Raw genomic sequence first — 16461 nt, forward strand, 5'->3', positions numbered from 1 at the left:
GTCCTTATCCATCCTTGCTCCTCATAAGGTTTTGGCTTTTCGATGATAGGTTGATCGGCTCTTTTGTACAATGCTACGCGGTGGTTCACACGCTGGATGTGCGGCTTCAGGGCAGACTGGCATGGAGGAAGGCGAGCCAGATCAACCTTGGACTTGGATGTGAGGGTCTTGTCCTCTCCCACCATTTTTCGTAGCAGCTTGGCACGGACAATGTCCACTGATGACTCGCGACTCTGGCCGTACATCACACAGGTGAATTTTTCTAACTGCCTCTCCACCTCAGGGTTGGCATCCCAGTTGTCACCCAGTTCACCGAATGCCCTGTGAAACCTGGGATTCTTCTCCAGCTTTTTCAAGGGCCCGACTTTTCCCTTCCCTTTGAAGGCACTGGTGCAGTCTTCTCCGCTGAACACATAGTACCCCAGGAGAGTGGCACAGTAGTCCTCTCCCAGGGATTCTGCCAGCTCAGAGACGTTGACAAGTTGGCGATGCTTCCCTGACCCTGTATCCAGGTACACCGTCAGCTTGATGTTGTGGGCATGGTGGAGCAGGATCAGGAGGATGTCTGTGTCCGGTGTTCTGACTACAGCGTTCTTGTATCCGATGGTAGCAGCATGATGGAGGTACAGAACCACCCTGGTATCAGTCTCTTCCTGGTTGCTGTAGATCGTGGGGAGTTCACGTACCTCGACCTGAAACACAAAAAGGCACCGCATTTCAATCACCAGTCACTGCCAGTTTCAGATCTAGACAAACATCACAGGTAATCACCTTTTTTTCAGGAAAAATTACAAATTGAATCGCCATTCACGAAGGGCTTTCAATTTTACCTTGCCATTCGTTGAGGCAAGTTGGTGGGCCTTCCCCTCCACGATCAGCACAGCCATCTCTGTTCTCTCCAGCCTGGTAGCTGCCTCTTGTCCACTCCACACTTTCAGAAGAAGCTGGCACATCTGCTTTTTGTTGTCGTCATTTGCAAGGAACAGAGGTTGTTGCAGAGGTGAAACCCCCTAGCCCAGGCACAGGCTGCAGGCCACAGCTTCCGATGTATCTGATGAAGAGCCAGATGTAGTACTCTTGCATCGTAGTGGCATAGACTGTGTCATTCTCTGCTGGCGGTGTGAATGATGAGCCTTCAGGGAACTTCGGGCCAACGCGAGTAAAGTGCAAGGGTGGGAGAGTTTTTGGTGTGTCGACCTTCAGGCTACGCTGTTGTGACCTATTGATGGTAGGTAGCATTCGGTCCTTGCTGCTCTCGAACCCGGGCTTGACCTCCTGCACCATGATTCCTCCAGCACTGTTTACAATGTTGCTGCCGTGCACACTGGTAGTGGTTTTATTCAAGTTGTCCCACTCACAGTGGAATACAAGGTTGCCCTCTCCTGTCACAATTTGTGGTGTACGATAAGTTGAGACTTCATCCAGGACCTTGGCGAGAGCAGTTTCCAACTCCAAGGCGAAATCGTAGCTCTCAGAGTGTCCAAGCCTGTGTAGTATTGTGGTGAGCTGTTTGCTTCGGAACAGGTGCCTTACAGTCACACAGAGGAGAATGTGCTTTGGTAACTTCCATTTTCCATCTGACACTGCACGGCACAGATCTTGTCCAATGGAGAAGACCAGACGCTTCACCTTTTCTGTCTCGATGCCCTCCTTGCCAGTCATTAGCACGCTGAGAAAGCGGACAAGGTCTGGAGGTAGGATGTCTTCAGGATTGAGCTCCATGTCTTCAGCTGTTGGTGGCCATGGTTGGTCTTTACACTCTCTGAAAGCCTGTAGAATACCCTGGCGAAGTTGGAGGGCAACATTTTGGTTCTTGTTTGTGCTTCCGAGTGTGAATGCTCGTGCGAGAGCATTGGAAACTGTTATGTTTGAGCTGTGCACAAGCCAGAAAGAAATGACATCACATTTGTCATGATCAACCTTCGTGAAGTGGATATGCTCCTTGATTGGGTCATTCTGTAGGCGTTTCAGTAGTTTCTCTGACCGATAATTTGAGTTCTCATATCCATTCAGTTTCAGTTCCTCGACATAGAGCAAGCGCAAGGAAGAAAGCTGTAGAACTTTATTCTGCTGGATGACCTGGGTTTGAATGTGTTCCAGTACTGAGTTGAATGCCTTTTCATGGGCGGCTGACATGCAAGCCTGCTCCTTTGGTGCTTCGGCTCTGTGAATCGCACGCTCATAGTTGTAGAATGCTGTGCGGAAAGCTTTAAAACATGACGGATGGTGTTTGGCCTCACATGCAAAGAGGTCTTTGTTTTTCACCTTTCGATGGAGTCGATAGAGACCCATTTTCTCAGCCCGTGTTTCGATTTGCTCCCATGCATTTTCTTTGTTTTTAAAGGATGGGAAGGTTGTAGGCCTCTCAGTATTGCGATGAGCATCTTTGGTCTCAACTTTCTCACAAAATATACACTCTGGCGGGAAGATGGGTTCAGCAGAACCTCCTGGTTTACGAGGAGAGTGATGCCATGATGAGGTTGATGGCCCTGGTTCTGTATCATCTCCCAGACGATGAAAGTGGCGGACAAAGTGCTTATAACACTTGCTGTGATATCCTACTCTTTCTAGGTCATCAGGAAGAGTTGCCGGGATCTGATCACATACTGATTGCATACGACATGGGGAGTCATGCGGTTGGTTGAGACGTCTATCCCGGATCTTTTGAAGCAGTTGCAGTTTTTCTGAAGCAGATCCTTTAATTTTACGGAGGGGCGTGAAATCCCCATGATCAGACATGGATGGTACATGAAGGATGCATGTAGGAGGAGAGCTTTGGGCTGCAGGTTCTACACTCCGTTTTCTTTTGGGCATGCTTGCTGTCGATGTCTACCATCACTGTTAAATGACAAATAAGAAATCACGAATGATGTTAAAAGTGCCTGTGAAAGGAGGCTCTGAGTTTTCAGTGAGGTAACAGAGGTTCTGAGTCATGTTCTACACTAGGGTACTTTTTAGCTGACTAAACCATGTTTAGTGGCATCAAAAGTGCTAATAGCTAAAACATCTAAATTCTTCCACACTAACGTTAGCTATCTAGGCCAATGAAACATTGTGCTAAGTTACTGTAGCTAGCTCAGCTGTCGTGCCTCTTTCTGGTTCAATTCATATACAGAAGTCAACAGATATGTCTCATGTTTGGCATTAACAAAAGTTTAAGTTACACCGACATTAGGAACATACTGTACATAGATGAGGCTAGCTTTAACGTTAGCTAACATGGTGCTAGCTGGCTCAGCTGTTATTCTGCCTGTTTATGATTTCATGCAGAAACTGAAGTCAAGAGTGTGAGTAACATTATAGTTAGCATCTTACCTGGCTAGATTGGAGGATGAATACCAAGAACAACACACAGATGGAATGGAAGACTGAACTTTCAACTGAGGTATTCAATAACATCAACGTTACCAATTGATACGAGCGCGCGACATTACCAATTGATACGAGCGCGCGAGCGCGCATGTTACATGGATGGAAATGTAAAATGGCAGCTATAGCAGCACTAATTTGGATCTCTAGTCTGTCATTTCTGCACTGTGATTGGATAACATAAAAAAATATGTTTGGGAGTTAACAGCAGGAGTTGGTAGATTTTACGTGGGCTGGGTGAGAAACCTTTAAATAAGCAAGTGAAAATCTCTCGCAATACAAAGTCAATGGTGGGAAGAAAAGTTGAGTGGTACCAATGTTACTGCCAATGTCCCGCCCCTATGCAAGACTCAGGAGCATCTTGTTGACATTTAACCTTGAAAATACCTGGGTTTAGACCCCTTATGTACCATGTTAAGTTATCTGCAGTATTAACGTATCCTTATCATTTGTAAAACTGATTATTTTGTAATTACAGCATTAATATGCATACTAGTATACCATAGACACATGTAATCATGTTATGAATAGTTCTATCATGATCTATGCCCTTCAAAACATGGGTCTAGACACCTTCATTTTTCAATTATCTGCAATATTGGCTGAGATATGTCAAAAATCGTTTTTTTGATAATGGCAGCAGTAATTTGCATAAAAATGGTATGTGGGACATTTTTTCAGCTTGGGGCCATAGCTAGTCATTTTCTACACATTTTTTCCAATCTAGAAACACTGATTAGAAGTATATCTCCGGGGGGTGCAGGGGGACCTAGTCTTCCTACTAGACTATACATTTATCACTACTTCAAATACCTAAAATTAGAATCAGGTGCACCAGCTCAGGTGCAAATGATTAGAACATCGTTGGAGAGGATCTTGGAGGAACCTGTCTTATTTAAACCTCAGACATTTAGTTTGGTTTGCTCTTTGTTGTTGAAGTGTGCGGCATCACCATGCCTCGATCAAAAGAGCTCTCTGAGGCCTTCAGAAAGAAGGTTATAGATGCCTACGAGTCTGGGAAGGGATTTAAAAAGATCTCCAAACAATTTGAAATCAATCATTCGTCTGTCCGGAAGATCATCTACAAGTGGAGAAGATTCCAAACAACTGCCAACTTGTTCAGGCCAGGCCGCCCCAGCAAGTTCAGCCCGAGAGCAGACCGCAAGATGCTGAAAGAAGTCTCTAAGAACCCCAGAATGTCATCACGGGACCTACAGGTAGCTCTTGCCACGGTTAATGTCAAAGTGCACGAGTCTACCATTAGAAAGAGGCTGCACAAATTTGACCTACATGGGAGGTGTGCCAGGAGGAAACCTTTGCTGTCCAGAAAGAACATCAGGGCCAGACTAAAGTTTGCCAAAGAACACCGAGGCAAAGACCAGCACTTCTGGAACAATGTGCTCTGGACAGATGAGTCAAAGTTAGAGATATTTGGCCACAGTACCAGAAGACATGTTTGGCGAAAACCAAAGACAGCATTTGGCCACAAGAACCTGATACCAACTGTAAAGCATTGTGGTGGAAATATTATGGTTTGGGGCAGCTTTGCTGCATCAGGGCCTGGGCAGCTCACCATCATAGAATCCACTATGAATTCTTCATTGTACCAGAGGGTGCTTGAGGATAATGTGAGGCCATCTCTCGGAAAGTTGAAGCTCAACCGAAGGTGGACCTTGCAACATGACAATGACCCTAAACATACCAGTAAATCCACCAAGGAATGGCTGAAAAGAAAGAAATGGAGGGTTCTGGAATGGCCAAGTCAAAGCCCGGATCGAAATCCCATCGAGATGTTGTGGGGGGATTTGAAACCAGCTGTGCATGCAAGAAACCCCTCAAACATCCCACAGCTGAAAGAATTCTGCATGGAGGAGTGGGCAAAAATTTCTCCCAGTCGATGTCAGAGAGTGGTAGGCAGTTATAAGAAACGCCGACTTGAGGTAGTTTCTGCCAAAGGGGACAATACCACCTATTAGAGCCAAGGGTGTACTTACTTTTTCCACATGCGAAATTTGCATTTATGTTTATTTAAGTTATACAATGGACTACAAAATGTAAATGTTTCATGATATTTGTTATATTATATCACCTTTATCTATCAATATTGTTGAAATAAACATCAAATAGCTGTATGTTGAAATATGTTGAAAAAGTCAAAACTTTACATGGGGTGTACTGACTTTTTCACGTGACTGTATATATATACATATACATATATATATATATACTGAAACGCAAAAGAAACTTACCACCTTTGAAACCTTTAAATATCAACAATAACACTGCGTGTAGTAAATGTGTGAACCTATTTGTGGACAATAGTGTCCTCACTGTCAGACAAAACGGTCTCGGATGGTCACTTGAACCTTCAATAGTCACTTCATAGCACAGCTGTTGAACAGCCATTTTGACTGTCAGTGATTAGCCAAGGGGTACGGGATGATTTTAATGAGCTGCACGTGATGTCTTGATATTGGCTTTAAAAAGGCCAGTGCAAAATGGGCATTTCAATCAACATGCCACGATTGTCAAGGGATCAACGGCAGCATGCCCTGGGCATGCTGCAAAGCGGACTGAGGCACGTCGCCTTGGCTGTTCACACCAGACGATATCAGCCCTGGTGGACAGAGACACCCTCCACAACTCTGCAGATGACAGACCTCGATCAGGGAGGCCAAGAGTCACCACTGCAAGGCAGGACAGGCAGATGGTCTGAAGTCACCTGCGGGATCAATTCCGTCCAGCATCCCGCACTGCGGCAGAAACTCCGGGGCGTGCAAACCCACGGATCTCCAATGATACTGCACGAAGACGACTGCATGACTATGGTCTGACTGCCAGAAGACCATACAGAGGCCCCGTGATGACGGCTGCCCATCGCCGCAACCGACAGATGGTGCCAGCAGCATCAGCGGTGGACCTTGGCGCAGTGGAACGAGGTCGCTTGAAGCGATGAGTCAAGGTTCTGTGTGGACAGTCCTGATGGGTGTGAGCGTGTCTGGAGAAGAACTGGCGAGCGATATATGCCGATTGTTGCGTGCGTCAAGCCAACAGGTGGGGTGGCCCAAGTGTGATGGTGTGGGCCGCCATATCAGGCCGGTACAGGACGGTACAGGCCGGTACATCAGTACTTACTTTTTCCACATGCGAAATTTGCATTTATATTTATTTAAATTATACAATAGACTACAAAATGTAAATGTTTCATGATATTTGTTATTGTCGTGCAACCGCCGAAATTAATATCGCGGATGCCAATCACGAAGGCTTTAACTCCGAGGCGGAAACTCAATGGCGGATTCCAAAACCTAAAGCCCCTAAGCGCGTGGAATGGAGGGAAGCGGCGAAAGTCCCTGCAGCCTTAACTATTGAAATCAACCACCTGGTAAACTGCGTTCAGATATATGTACAAAAATAATGCAAGGGTTTATTGAGGAAAAGCAAAGACAGTGAAAGCACGCGCCGGTAGTAAAATAAGGTACTAAATTGGGATCCCACGCACAACAGATTTCAAACACGAGACGAGGGAGATGAATACGAAAATAACACGTCTTTTATTTAAAGTGGATTCGCGGATACGGCCTTATCTCGTCCTTGTCGTCTTGGTGGCTGCCGTCCAACACGCGGCTCCGTTCGGCCCCGATGTACCCACGAGGCCTCGCTCCAAGCTCCAATCCTCTCGCCGCCCATGGGGTCCGTGCACCAAGCTCCAAAGCACCCAACGCAGGCCAGCGGCCTCACATGTGGTCGATCCTCACACGAAGCACGAAAAGACAGGAACAGAGAGAACGCAGGTGTGTCTGCACGCCCCATCCTTCCAACTCGCTTCTCAACTGCTCACTGCCAACTGCGCACTGCAAAACCAACTCTCAACCACGAATCCAACTGCTCACGACTCAGGAATGTCACTCTCTACTGAACTCCCAGGGGCCAGGAGTGAACTTGTCTCAACTCAAAACCAACTCGTGACTCGAACTCTCTGTGCACACTAACTCGGGATCATATCTGAACTACTCGAAATGGCGTCTGGCCTCCGCTAATATCTCCGGCCAGTGACGTCCGCATTGGCGCACTGCTCTGCCAATCAGAGCCTCCACCGACTCGTCAGCTCACCCCGGTGCACGCAGACTGCGTCACTCTCACTCCCGCTCCTTGTGTTATAGCACGTGCTATGCGAGGCGGGTAGGCCTCTCGGAGGTGCAAATGGTGGTGGCCGTGTGGCGGTGTTCTAGCCCGATTTCTTCCTAAGTCATGTCAGGGGGAAGGGCGTCATTAATGTTGTACTAAGGGATTCTAACCAAGTGTCTATGTGGTCTGTAGTGCCATAAGGGACAAAGGTTTGGTTACCAGGTGAGACATACAAGGGCTCTACTCATTAACCCCGCCCAACACTACCTAACACACGAATCTCCTGGTAGATCCACAATTATACACCTTAACCGAAAAAACGCCTACACATGGACTTATTACAGGTAGTGTTCCTTACCGCGACACACGAAGCATGGTACCTACTCAGATCTACTCTGCTCTACATATATCACTACCCAAATTCGTAACATTATATTATATCACCTTTTCTACCAATATTGTTGAAATGAAGATCAAATAGCTGTATGTTGAAATATGTTGAAAAAGTCAAAACTTTACATGGGGTGTACTTACTTTTTCACGTGACTGTGTATATATATATATGACTGTATATACTGTATATATATATATATATATATATATATATGTATATATATATATATGTATATATGTATATATATATATATATATATATATATATATATATATATATATATATATATATATATATATATATAAAAAACCTCAGATTCTAAATCTATTTTTAAAATGGCTGCCAGATCATGTGACTGTTGACGTTAAAATTGTCAAACTATATTTTGAAACACTCGATCATCTGCGTGAAGTTTCACATTAATCTTGTAAAGCCATTCTGGAAAAGGTAAAATGGCAAGGTGGTTTCTTCAAATAACTACAATATTCTGGCTGCCAGACCATGCAACCGATCACGTTGAAATTTTAACGTGTATTCCCCTTGACGAGCCGAGTAACACGGCACATTCAATCTATTTATGACATACACAGTTGACCCTTTTTCCTGGGGTATCATTGTCAATTGAATTGGTATCTAAATACCTTGAACATGAAGTAACAAGGGTAGGGATGAGGGGTGCACCCATGAGTTCAAGGAAGGTTTTAAGGAAAAACTTAAGGAATATTCGAATGTGCAATGATCCTCAAATTAATGATGTCCTTCAAGGGAAACTTGAGGAAATATTCAAGTAAATACTCCAATATTTCCTTAAGTATGCTTTATGCAACCAGTCCTTGGGTTTCAGCAGCTACTTCTCTACCCTCAAGCCCATCCAGGTGCAGCCAAGTGAGCCTTATTAAAAAAAAAATTCAAAAGAACCCAGATTAAAAAACAATTATGATTGCTGCCAGACATTGCTTCCGATCAAGATGAAATTAAAAACACATTCCCCATGACTGCGAGATCGTAATTGTGAAGCTTCACGTCGATCGATGAAGCAGTTCAAGAGAAAGATTTCAGATTTTCGTTCAATCCAATATGTCTGCCAGAGCATGTGACCTATTAATTATTTGTGGACACCACGGTATCCCCAAGACATGGGAAACGTGTGTGTGAAGTTTCCACTCGATCTGTACAGCTGTTCTGGAGGAGTTGCTTTTTAAGAGTTTATTCTTTTTTAAAAATCATAGCTGCCAAACCATGTGACTTATGACGTCATGGCCAGGGAACTTTTTGTTCATCGTGGATAGTCAATCATGCCTGTAAAGTTTTGCCTCGATCTGTTCAGCCATTATGAAGAAGAGTTGTGAAGGATTTTATGTTAAAAAAAATATGGCTACCAAACCACGTAACCGATGTCGTCAATTTAATTCTCCCATACAATTTTTGCATAGATCACGCTCAATAATTTTCATACTGATCGGATAAAGTGTTCCACTTGTCGAATTATAACGTCATAATAAAGGCACCGATGACATCTTCATTAACATATGTTATTCCCCATGGGGATTACTTTGCAATGAGCCATGTTTCAATTTTGTCCATGGAGCGGTTTCAGAGATATTGAGGTGCAAAGTATTCCAGTTTTTCCAAGATGGTGTCCATATCACGTGACATGTGGTCATAATTATTAAATAATTTATACAGGAGGCGGTGCTCTGGTGAAAATTTTGTGCCAATCGGACCAACGGTTACAGAGAAAATTACTTTAAAAGAAAAAACAAAAGTCAAAAAATGGCGGAAGAATAAGAAAGAAAAAAATAAATAATAATAATATTAATAATAATAATAATTAATCTTAACAAACTCAACAGGGTTCCACAACCTGAAAGGCATGTGGTATTATTGGCGGATTTTGGGTGGGGCATTGGGGAGGGGGGGGGGGGCAATGCCCCTCATTTATTTGTTTTTCAGTAGTTTACAATTAAGATTTTTTTTTAAACATCCCGTATTTAAATGCGAGTCACAAAGCGAGATGGAACCCAAGTGTGTCAACTTCTTCCCCCAGTCACGGCAGATATCACGGTATTTGCATAGAGTGATGTGATTGGCTGCATCCTTTTTCAAATGAGATTAACAACTTTAGGTCAAAGAGAGCATGTGGAAGAGGCAACAAATACATATGAAACACCTGCTACTGTATAACCCAACCTCAAAAAAAACAAAAAACAGGTCGCATCAGCAGTTGTACATTCCTGTTTTGGATGCCATAACAGCAGAGTTAGAGACTATTCTCAAAATAATCAATGGAAATTGCTGAAGCATGTGACTCAGTGCTAAGATGTCACAAAAATGTCATTTATCCACATCCACTCTTGCAGAAATATGCAGACACTCAAAATAAATACTCAGCTTGCAGCTGCAGAAATTGACCTTTTTACCAGTACAGAATCTGTTGTTACCCTTTGGAGACTTCAAAAATAATCGTCTCAGAATGTGCCCAAACTATTACAAACTCATTCAGTTACCTCTCACATTGCCAGTCGGGACAGCCACTTCAGAACGGAGCTTTTCTGCAATGAGACGGATTAGAAACCGGTTGTCCTCAACCATGGGAGAAGAAAGATTTTCGTCACTAGCTCTTCTTCACATAGAAGGTGATTTAACTACGAAGCTGATTCCAGAGTACATTGTGGACATTGTGGACATTTACGCTAACTGAAGGGAAAGATGATTGCACCTACATTAGTCTTTATGGTAACAACAGCATATATATTACTAGGGGGCCCATTGATCCATTGGACCAAATTTACATTGGTCTTGACTGCCTTGTAGCATGGCTGCCTGCGGGACTCGAGGATCTTTTGGGTTCTCTGGGTCTTTTGGGTCATCAGGGACTTTTGGATCTTTGGGATCTTTTGGGTCCTCAAGGACTTTTGGGTCATCCGAGTCCTTTGGGTCCTCAGGGACTTTTGGGGTCTTCAAAGGTCGAAGGGGTCTCAGCAGTCTATAGTTAAAAGGCACATTTCAATCGTACATAATTTATTACGTGCCTGTGCCTGTGTCTGTGTCTGTGTCTGTGTCTGTGTCTGTGTCTGCTGCACAGGGGATGGATTAATAAAAACCAGATTAGAAGTTGGTACTTCGCTTATTTTTAAAGATATTCCGCTCACAAGGTTCAGACGTACATGGCCGCGGCCATCGTGGATTTTGACGTGGCGACCCAATTTTCAATAGCGTTCTTCCTTATGCATAGATACACCCACACACCAGATTAGAAGTTAGTAGTTCGTTTATTTTTCAAGATATTTCGCTCACAAGGTTGACATATATATATGGTGGCGGCCATCTTGGATTTTGACGTGGCGACCCAATTTTCAATAGCGTTCTTCCATATGCCTAGTTGCAACCACACACCAAATTAGAATTCGGTCCTTCGCTTACGCACGCACGCATGGACGCACACACGGACGGAGGGAAAAACCATAGTCCCCCTTTCGCCCAGCGGTGCGACGGGGGACAATAATAAACCAGAACGGCACACTTCAACGTCGCGACATCGAACGATATGCCTCCGCCCACATTATTACATTATACATGCTTGTACCAGGTTTGATTTCAATCTCTTCAGCTGTTCTCAAGTATCACGTTTTACCTGACATGACCTCAGACCTTTGATGTCAAAATCTAATCAGTTGATCTTTTCAGCACAGTATATAGTTGTACCAAATTTGGTCAAAATCCGATCACCGGTTTACAAGTTAACACAGTAAGAGAATTTTTACCGAACGGGACCTCTGACCCGAATGGTTTTTGTCAACGATTTGTCTATCCGAGACAGACCGATTATGGAGGTCATCAACATCCTTGCAAGTGACCTCCATGACCCACCTTCAAAGATTTATCCAATTGGCAGATGTTTTTCAATCTATGGCAACATGTTCTCCATTTGCCAACTTGGTTTACCTGACAGATCAACCACCATTTTGTCAAACCATTTACTTGTAGAGTTCAGCCACTAAAACGGCTAGTTAAAACAAAAACGGGTGATATGTACCCTGATAAAGACTAATGGCCTACTTGGCAGTGTCATAACTGCTTGGGAACCGGTGTTGGCCATTGCAGAGTGCTGATGCAGGAGTGAGGCTTAAATGACAGAGCTGATAACACACTATGTGACTGGCATGAAGCCAAGAACGACGAAACATCTTCTCTGTGGACTCCTGCCTAAACGACGCACTCTTGCTGACCTTTACACCAACAACAGAAAAACCAAGGCATGCGTATCATTATGGAAGGGACATGTGTAAAAATACACAACATTACATAATCCAGTTTATCCACATAACATACCATACATGCTTAAAAGGTAGTTAAAACTATTCCGATGGCCTATGTTGTTTGACACACTTCTGTGGGTTTAATGTCACATTTTATGACCCTATGTATCATGATTTTTTAAAATCCTAATGTGAACCCTGATACAGCCACAAAGGAGATTAGCCAGTTACCATGGTTTGTCAAAGACAAGTGGCCTCCAGCTGTCCGACAAACAATCACTCAGTGTGACAACTCCAGCAAGTGACTATCTGGCATTAGGACAGGCATCAGAAAGTGACATTAAATTATGACATCATAAAGCCATCACAAGTGTTGCGAGTACGTGAGCACGAGTCTCACAATTAAATTTTCAACTTCAACAATCTTGGTACATGTATTACATAATTTTAAATACTCCAACAACATCAGCATGCTCAATTGATCATAATTTTGGGATGTGGGACGAAGGGGTAACAATTAGAGAAAACAAGCGTTACGCCTAGGTCCCCCGTCGGTGAAGTGATACGAGTTGACAAAGTGGAAGACGCAAGGCGGCCATTTTGGATTTTGACGTGGCGACCCAATTTTCAATAGCGTTCTTCCTTATGCCTAGATACACCCACACACCAGATTAGAAGTTGGTACTTCGCTTATTTTTCAAGATATTCCACTCACAAGGTTCAGACATACATGGCGGCGACCATCTTGGATTTTGACGTGGGTTGCACCCACACATCAAATTATAATTTGGTCCTTCGCTTACGCACGCACGTATGCACGCACGTATGCACGCACGCATGCACGCACGCATGCACGCACGCATGCACGCATGCACAGAGGGGAAAACCATAGTCCCCCTTTCGCTCCGCAGTGCAGGGGGGGGCAAAAATGGGCAATAACTTAACCCCAAGGTAAGCCATTCAAGTTCTCAGAGCAAGATACAATCGTCCAACATATGCCAAATGTTTGGTTTTTCTTTTTCAATATAAATTTATGTAATGTATATAATGACGAAGGAAAAAAAACTCATCAATCATATGCAGATGGCCCCTATGTGGAAACACAGGTACTTGTTGCCCATTGCATTACAATGTAAAACTACAAAGAGCAATCGGAGATTGCAGAGCCTCACCAGGACTTGTTTTGTGATGTGATGTATTTTGTGCGACAACAAAATGGAAGGATTTACTAAATGAAAGGTCGTTGATTGCAAATGAAAGGTCTGAATGGTCCAGTTGTAAATGTGTAAACGTCAAAAGTCTGAAAAGTTGAAAAGTCAAATGGAAAAGGTCTGAAAATGGTCAAAATGATCTAAATGGTCTTAAAAGGTCGAAGGGGTCTAATTTAAGGTGTAAAGGGTCGGAATTGTATGGAGGGGTTTAAAGGGTCTTAAAACATCGAGAAAGGGTAGAAAGGTCAAAGGTGTCCACAGGGTATTAAAAAGTCTGAAAGGTGTGAAGGTCTAAACTCTAAAGGGTCTTGGGGGAAGGGGAGTGGTCTAAAAGTATGCAGTATAGGGGTCTGATGTAATTATTCAACATCGTTCTGTGCGGACAGACAAGCAAACAATCAAACGGGTCAAAATGCAATACCCTCTCCTCTGCCAAAGGAAATGATAGCACTTGCGTGACTAATGGTGTCAATTCATTGACATTTTACTGTTCAAAGTTAATATTCAAAATTGAGAAAGGGAGTTGTTGGAAATTTTATAACTGCAATAGAGTTTCGCAGAAACTGTGTCAAACATGATGACGGCCCAGTCCAATTGAACAATACAATTTGCAAAGCAAGAAACAACAACAACAACAACATGCATTTTAAGGCCATGTTCCCTGCTAGAGCGGGGGTTAGCCTTGCGGTCCCCATGACAATCTTCTCCATTTTGCCCTATTTTCTGCATCTCTCCTTGTTAACCCCCTTGCCCGCATTTCTTCTTCCACCATCTTTAGCCAAGTCTTTCTCGGTCTTCCCCGTCCTCTACTTCCTTCTACATTAACTTCCATCACTCTTCTCAACCAGTCACTTTCATCCTTCCTCAATACATGACCAAACCATCTCAACCTGTTCCTCTTCACAGCATCAATCACAGGCAATATTCCCATCATCTTTCGCAATTCATCATTTGTCTTCCTCTCTCTCAACGATACTCCGCACATCCATCGAACCATTCGCATTTCCACCCTTTCCAGCCTTCGTTGCTGCTCTACGTTCATTACCCATGTCTCGCTCCCATAAATCATAACACTTCTCACACATGCAGCATACACCTTTCCCTTCAGCTTCAGCGACACTCTCCTCCTCATCAGCACGCCACTCAGTTCCCGAAACTTCTTCCATGCACATCTCACTCGAGCAACCGTTGCCGAGTCTGATCCACCTTCTCCATTCAGCATGTCTCCGAGGTAGCAAAATGTTTTCACACCTTCCAGCTTCACGCCGTCTCCAAGATCCAACTCAACATTTCCTCCATCTGCAGCTCCCTCTGTGCACACCTTACATTTGAATGTAGCTGCCACACTGGTTAATGACCCTCTCAGACCACTACATTTTTGATGAACCCACTCAGCACACATTGTACATTGAATGGAGTTCACTCCGACACCCTTCCTGCACACAGCACACGGCCACTTCCCAGTTCTTTCCACCTCACCACATGCTTTACCACTTGCCATCACCTTTGTCTTTCCGATATTCACCTCCAGACCTTTTGTCTCCATACATTCCTTCCACTTGTTCATCTTTTCCTTCAGTCCATCCATACTTTCCGCAATCAACACCAGATCATCTGCATACAACAACTCCCACGGTAAACCCTCCTTTACGGTCTGAGCCAGCACCTCCATCACAGCTACAAATAGTAGTGGACTTAGTACAGACCCCTGATGCACTCCCACCTTCACCTCAAACTCACCACTGTTCCCGTCCTTCGTCCTTACAGCTGTGCGTGCTCTTTTGTACATTGCCATCACCACTCTGATCAACCATTCCTCCACTCCTAACTTCCTCAATGCCCATGTCAATACTTTGCGTCTAACCCTATCGAATGCTTTCTCCAGATCAACAAACCCAAAAAACAACTTCTTCCTCTTATCCATGTATTTCTCCTGCAACTGCCTCACAATGAAAAGCGCATCTGTCGTTCCTCTTCCTGGCATAAATCCAAACTGCATTTCGTCGATCTTCACTTTCTTCCTTATCCTCCTCTCCAACACCCTTTCCAATACCTTCATTCCATGCTCCAATAACTTTATCGCTCGGTACGAGCCACACTCCAGAGGGTCACCTTTCCCCTTGTATAGAGGGACGAGGGTACTCAGTTCCCAATCCACTGGAATGCGGCCTTCTTTCACCACCAGATTACAGATCTCTGTCATTCTCTTCACACCCCAACTTCCTGCTGCCTTCAACATATCTCCCACAACTCCCGTCGGCCCTCCCGCTTTTCCACTCTTCATTGCTTTTATCGCTTCCTCAACTACCTTCTCAGTTATCTTTTCTGCCGGTCCTAAAACTGGGTTACTCTCTATGTTGCCATCCCATTCATTCTCTGTATTCAACAGCATTTCCATATATCTTTTCCATCTTCCTTTAATTCCATCTGGGTCGACAACGATTTGTCCCACTTCATCCTTCAAGCAACTCACCCATTTCTTGCAAAGCAAGAAAGCCGTTGTTAAAAGCTGGCAAGCTGCCATGTCCAAAATCAATGAAGATGTAGTTATTTGGTCACACGACACAGTATGACGAGCATGAAACTAGAGAGGGATGCCATAATCAACAAAACGTTATTCAACTAAACATTAGTGTGATGAGCACAGAACCAGTGACAATTGAACCAATTTTCACACCCCTGTAACATGTTTACACTACAAGCAAGCATGTTCAACCAACTTCAGATAATGCAAGTTTAAAACTCCAAAAAGATACCATGAATTGTTTACCTCATTTCCTAGTTTACATAACAAAGCCAAAAAACTCATATCAGTTGTTGACAAACAACCAACTTTGAACACTCAACTGAGAGCATTAGCACAGCACCCCTTTTCCACACTAGCAATGTGCGCAAAACATCTAAAAATCATGTATATCCTATCTTACGAGCATGTGGCTTACCATCAAATATCAATTAGCTCATCCTAATTATCATCCTCTCTGACCATCCTCAGGGAGCCTGCTCAGCGTCGACGAGTCTGGCATTTCACTCAGGCCAACTGGCACGGTCTTCAAGCAGCCATCAATCATCTGGACTGGTCTCCCATCTCTACCACCTC

At 43.9% G+C, this 16461-nt stretch overlaps 2 protein-coding genes across 3 annotated transcripts in view; both read right to left on the bottom strand.

Moving 5' to 3' along the window:
- The window catches only part of LOC144892432 (uncharacterized), a 1265-nt gene extending 302 nt beyond the window's left edge, over positions 1 to 963 (bottom strand). The window contains exons 1-2 of the mRNA XM_078779200.1: positions 831 to 963; positions 1 to 692 (exon numbers count right to left, since the gene is read on the bottom strand). The exon at positions 1 to 692 is cut by the window's left edge and continues 302 nt beyond it. Coding sequence (XP_078635326.1) covers positions 1 to 692; positions 831 to 953 — 815 coding nt within the window. The 5' untranslated portion in view covers positions 954 to 963. The remainder of the gene's footprint in view (positions 693 to 830) is intronic.
- The window catches only part of LOC137430589 (phosphatidylinositol 5-phosphate 4-kinase type-2 alpha), a 90201-nt gene that overhangs the window by 55104 nt on the left and 18636 nt on the right, over positions 1 to 16461 (bottom strand). The gene's annotated exons all lie outside the window — the stretch shown is intronic.

This window comes from Myxine glutinosa, chromosome 1 (genome assembly GCF_964187855.1).
Source record: "Myxine glutinosa chromosome 1, kmMyxGlut1.1, whole genome shotgun sequence".
Lineage (NCBI taxonomy): Eukaryota > Metazoa > Chordata > Myxini > Myxiniformes > Myxinidae > Myxine > Myxine glutinosa.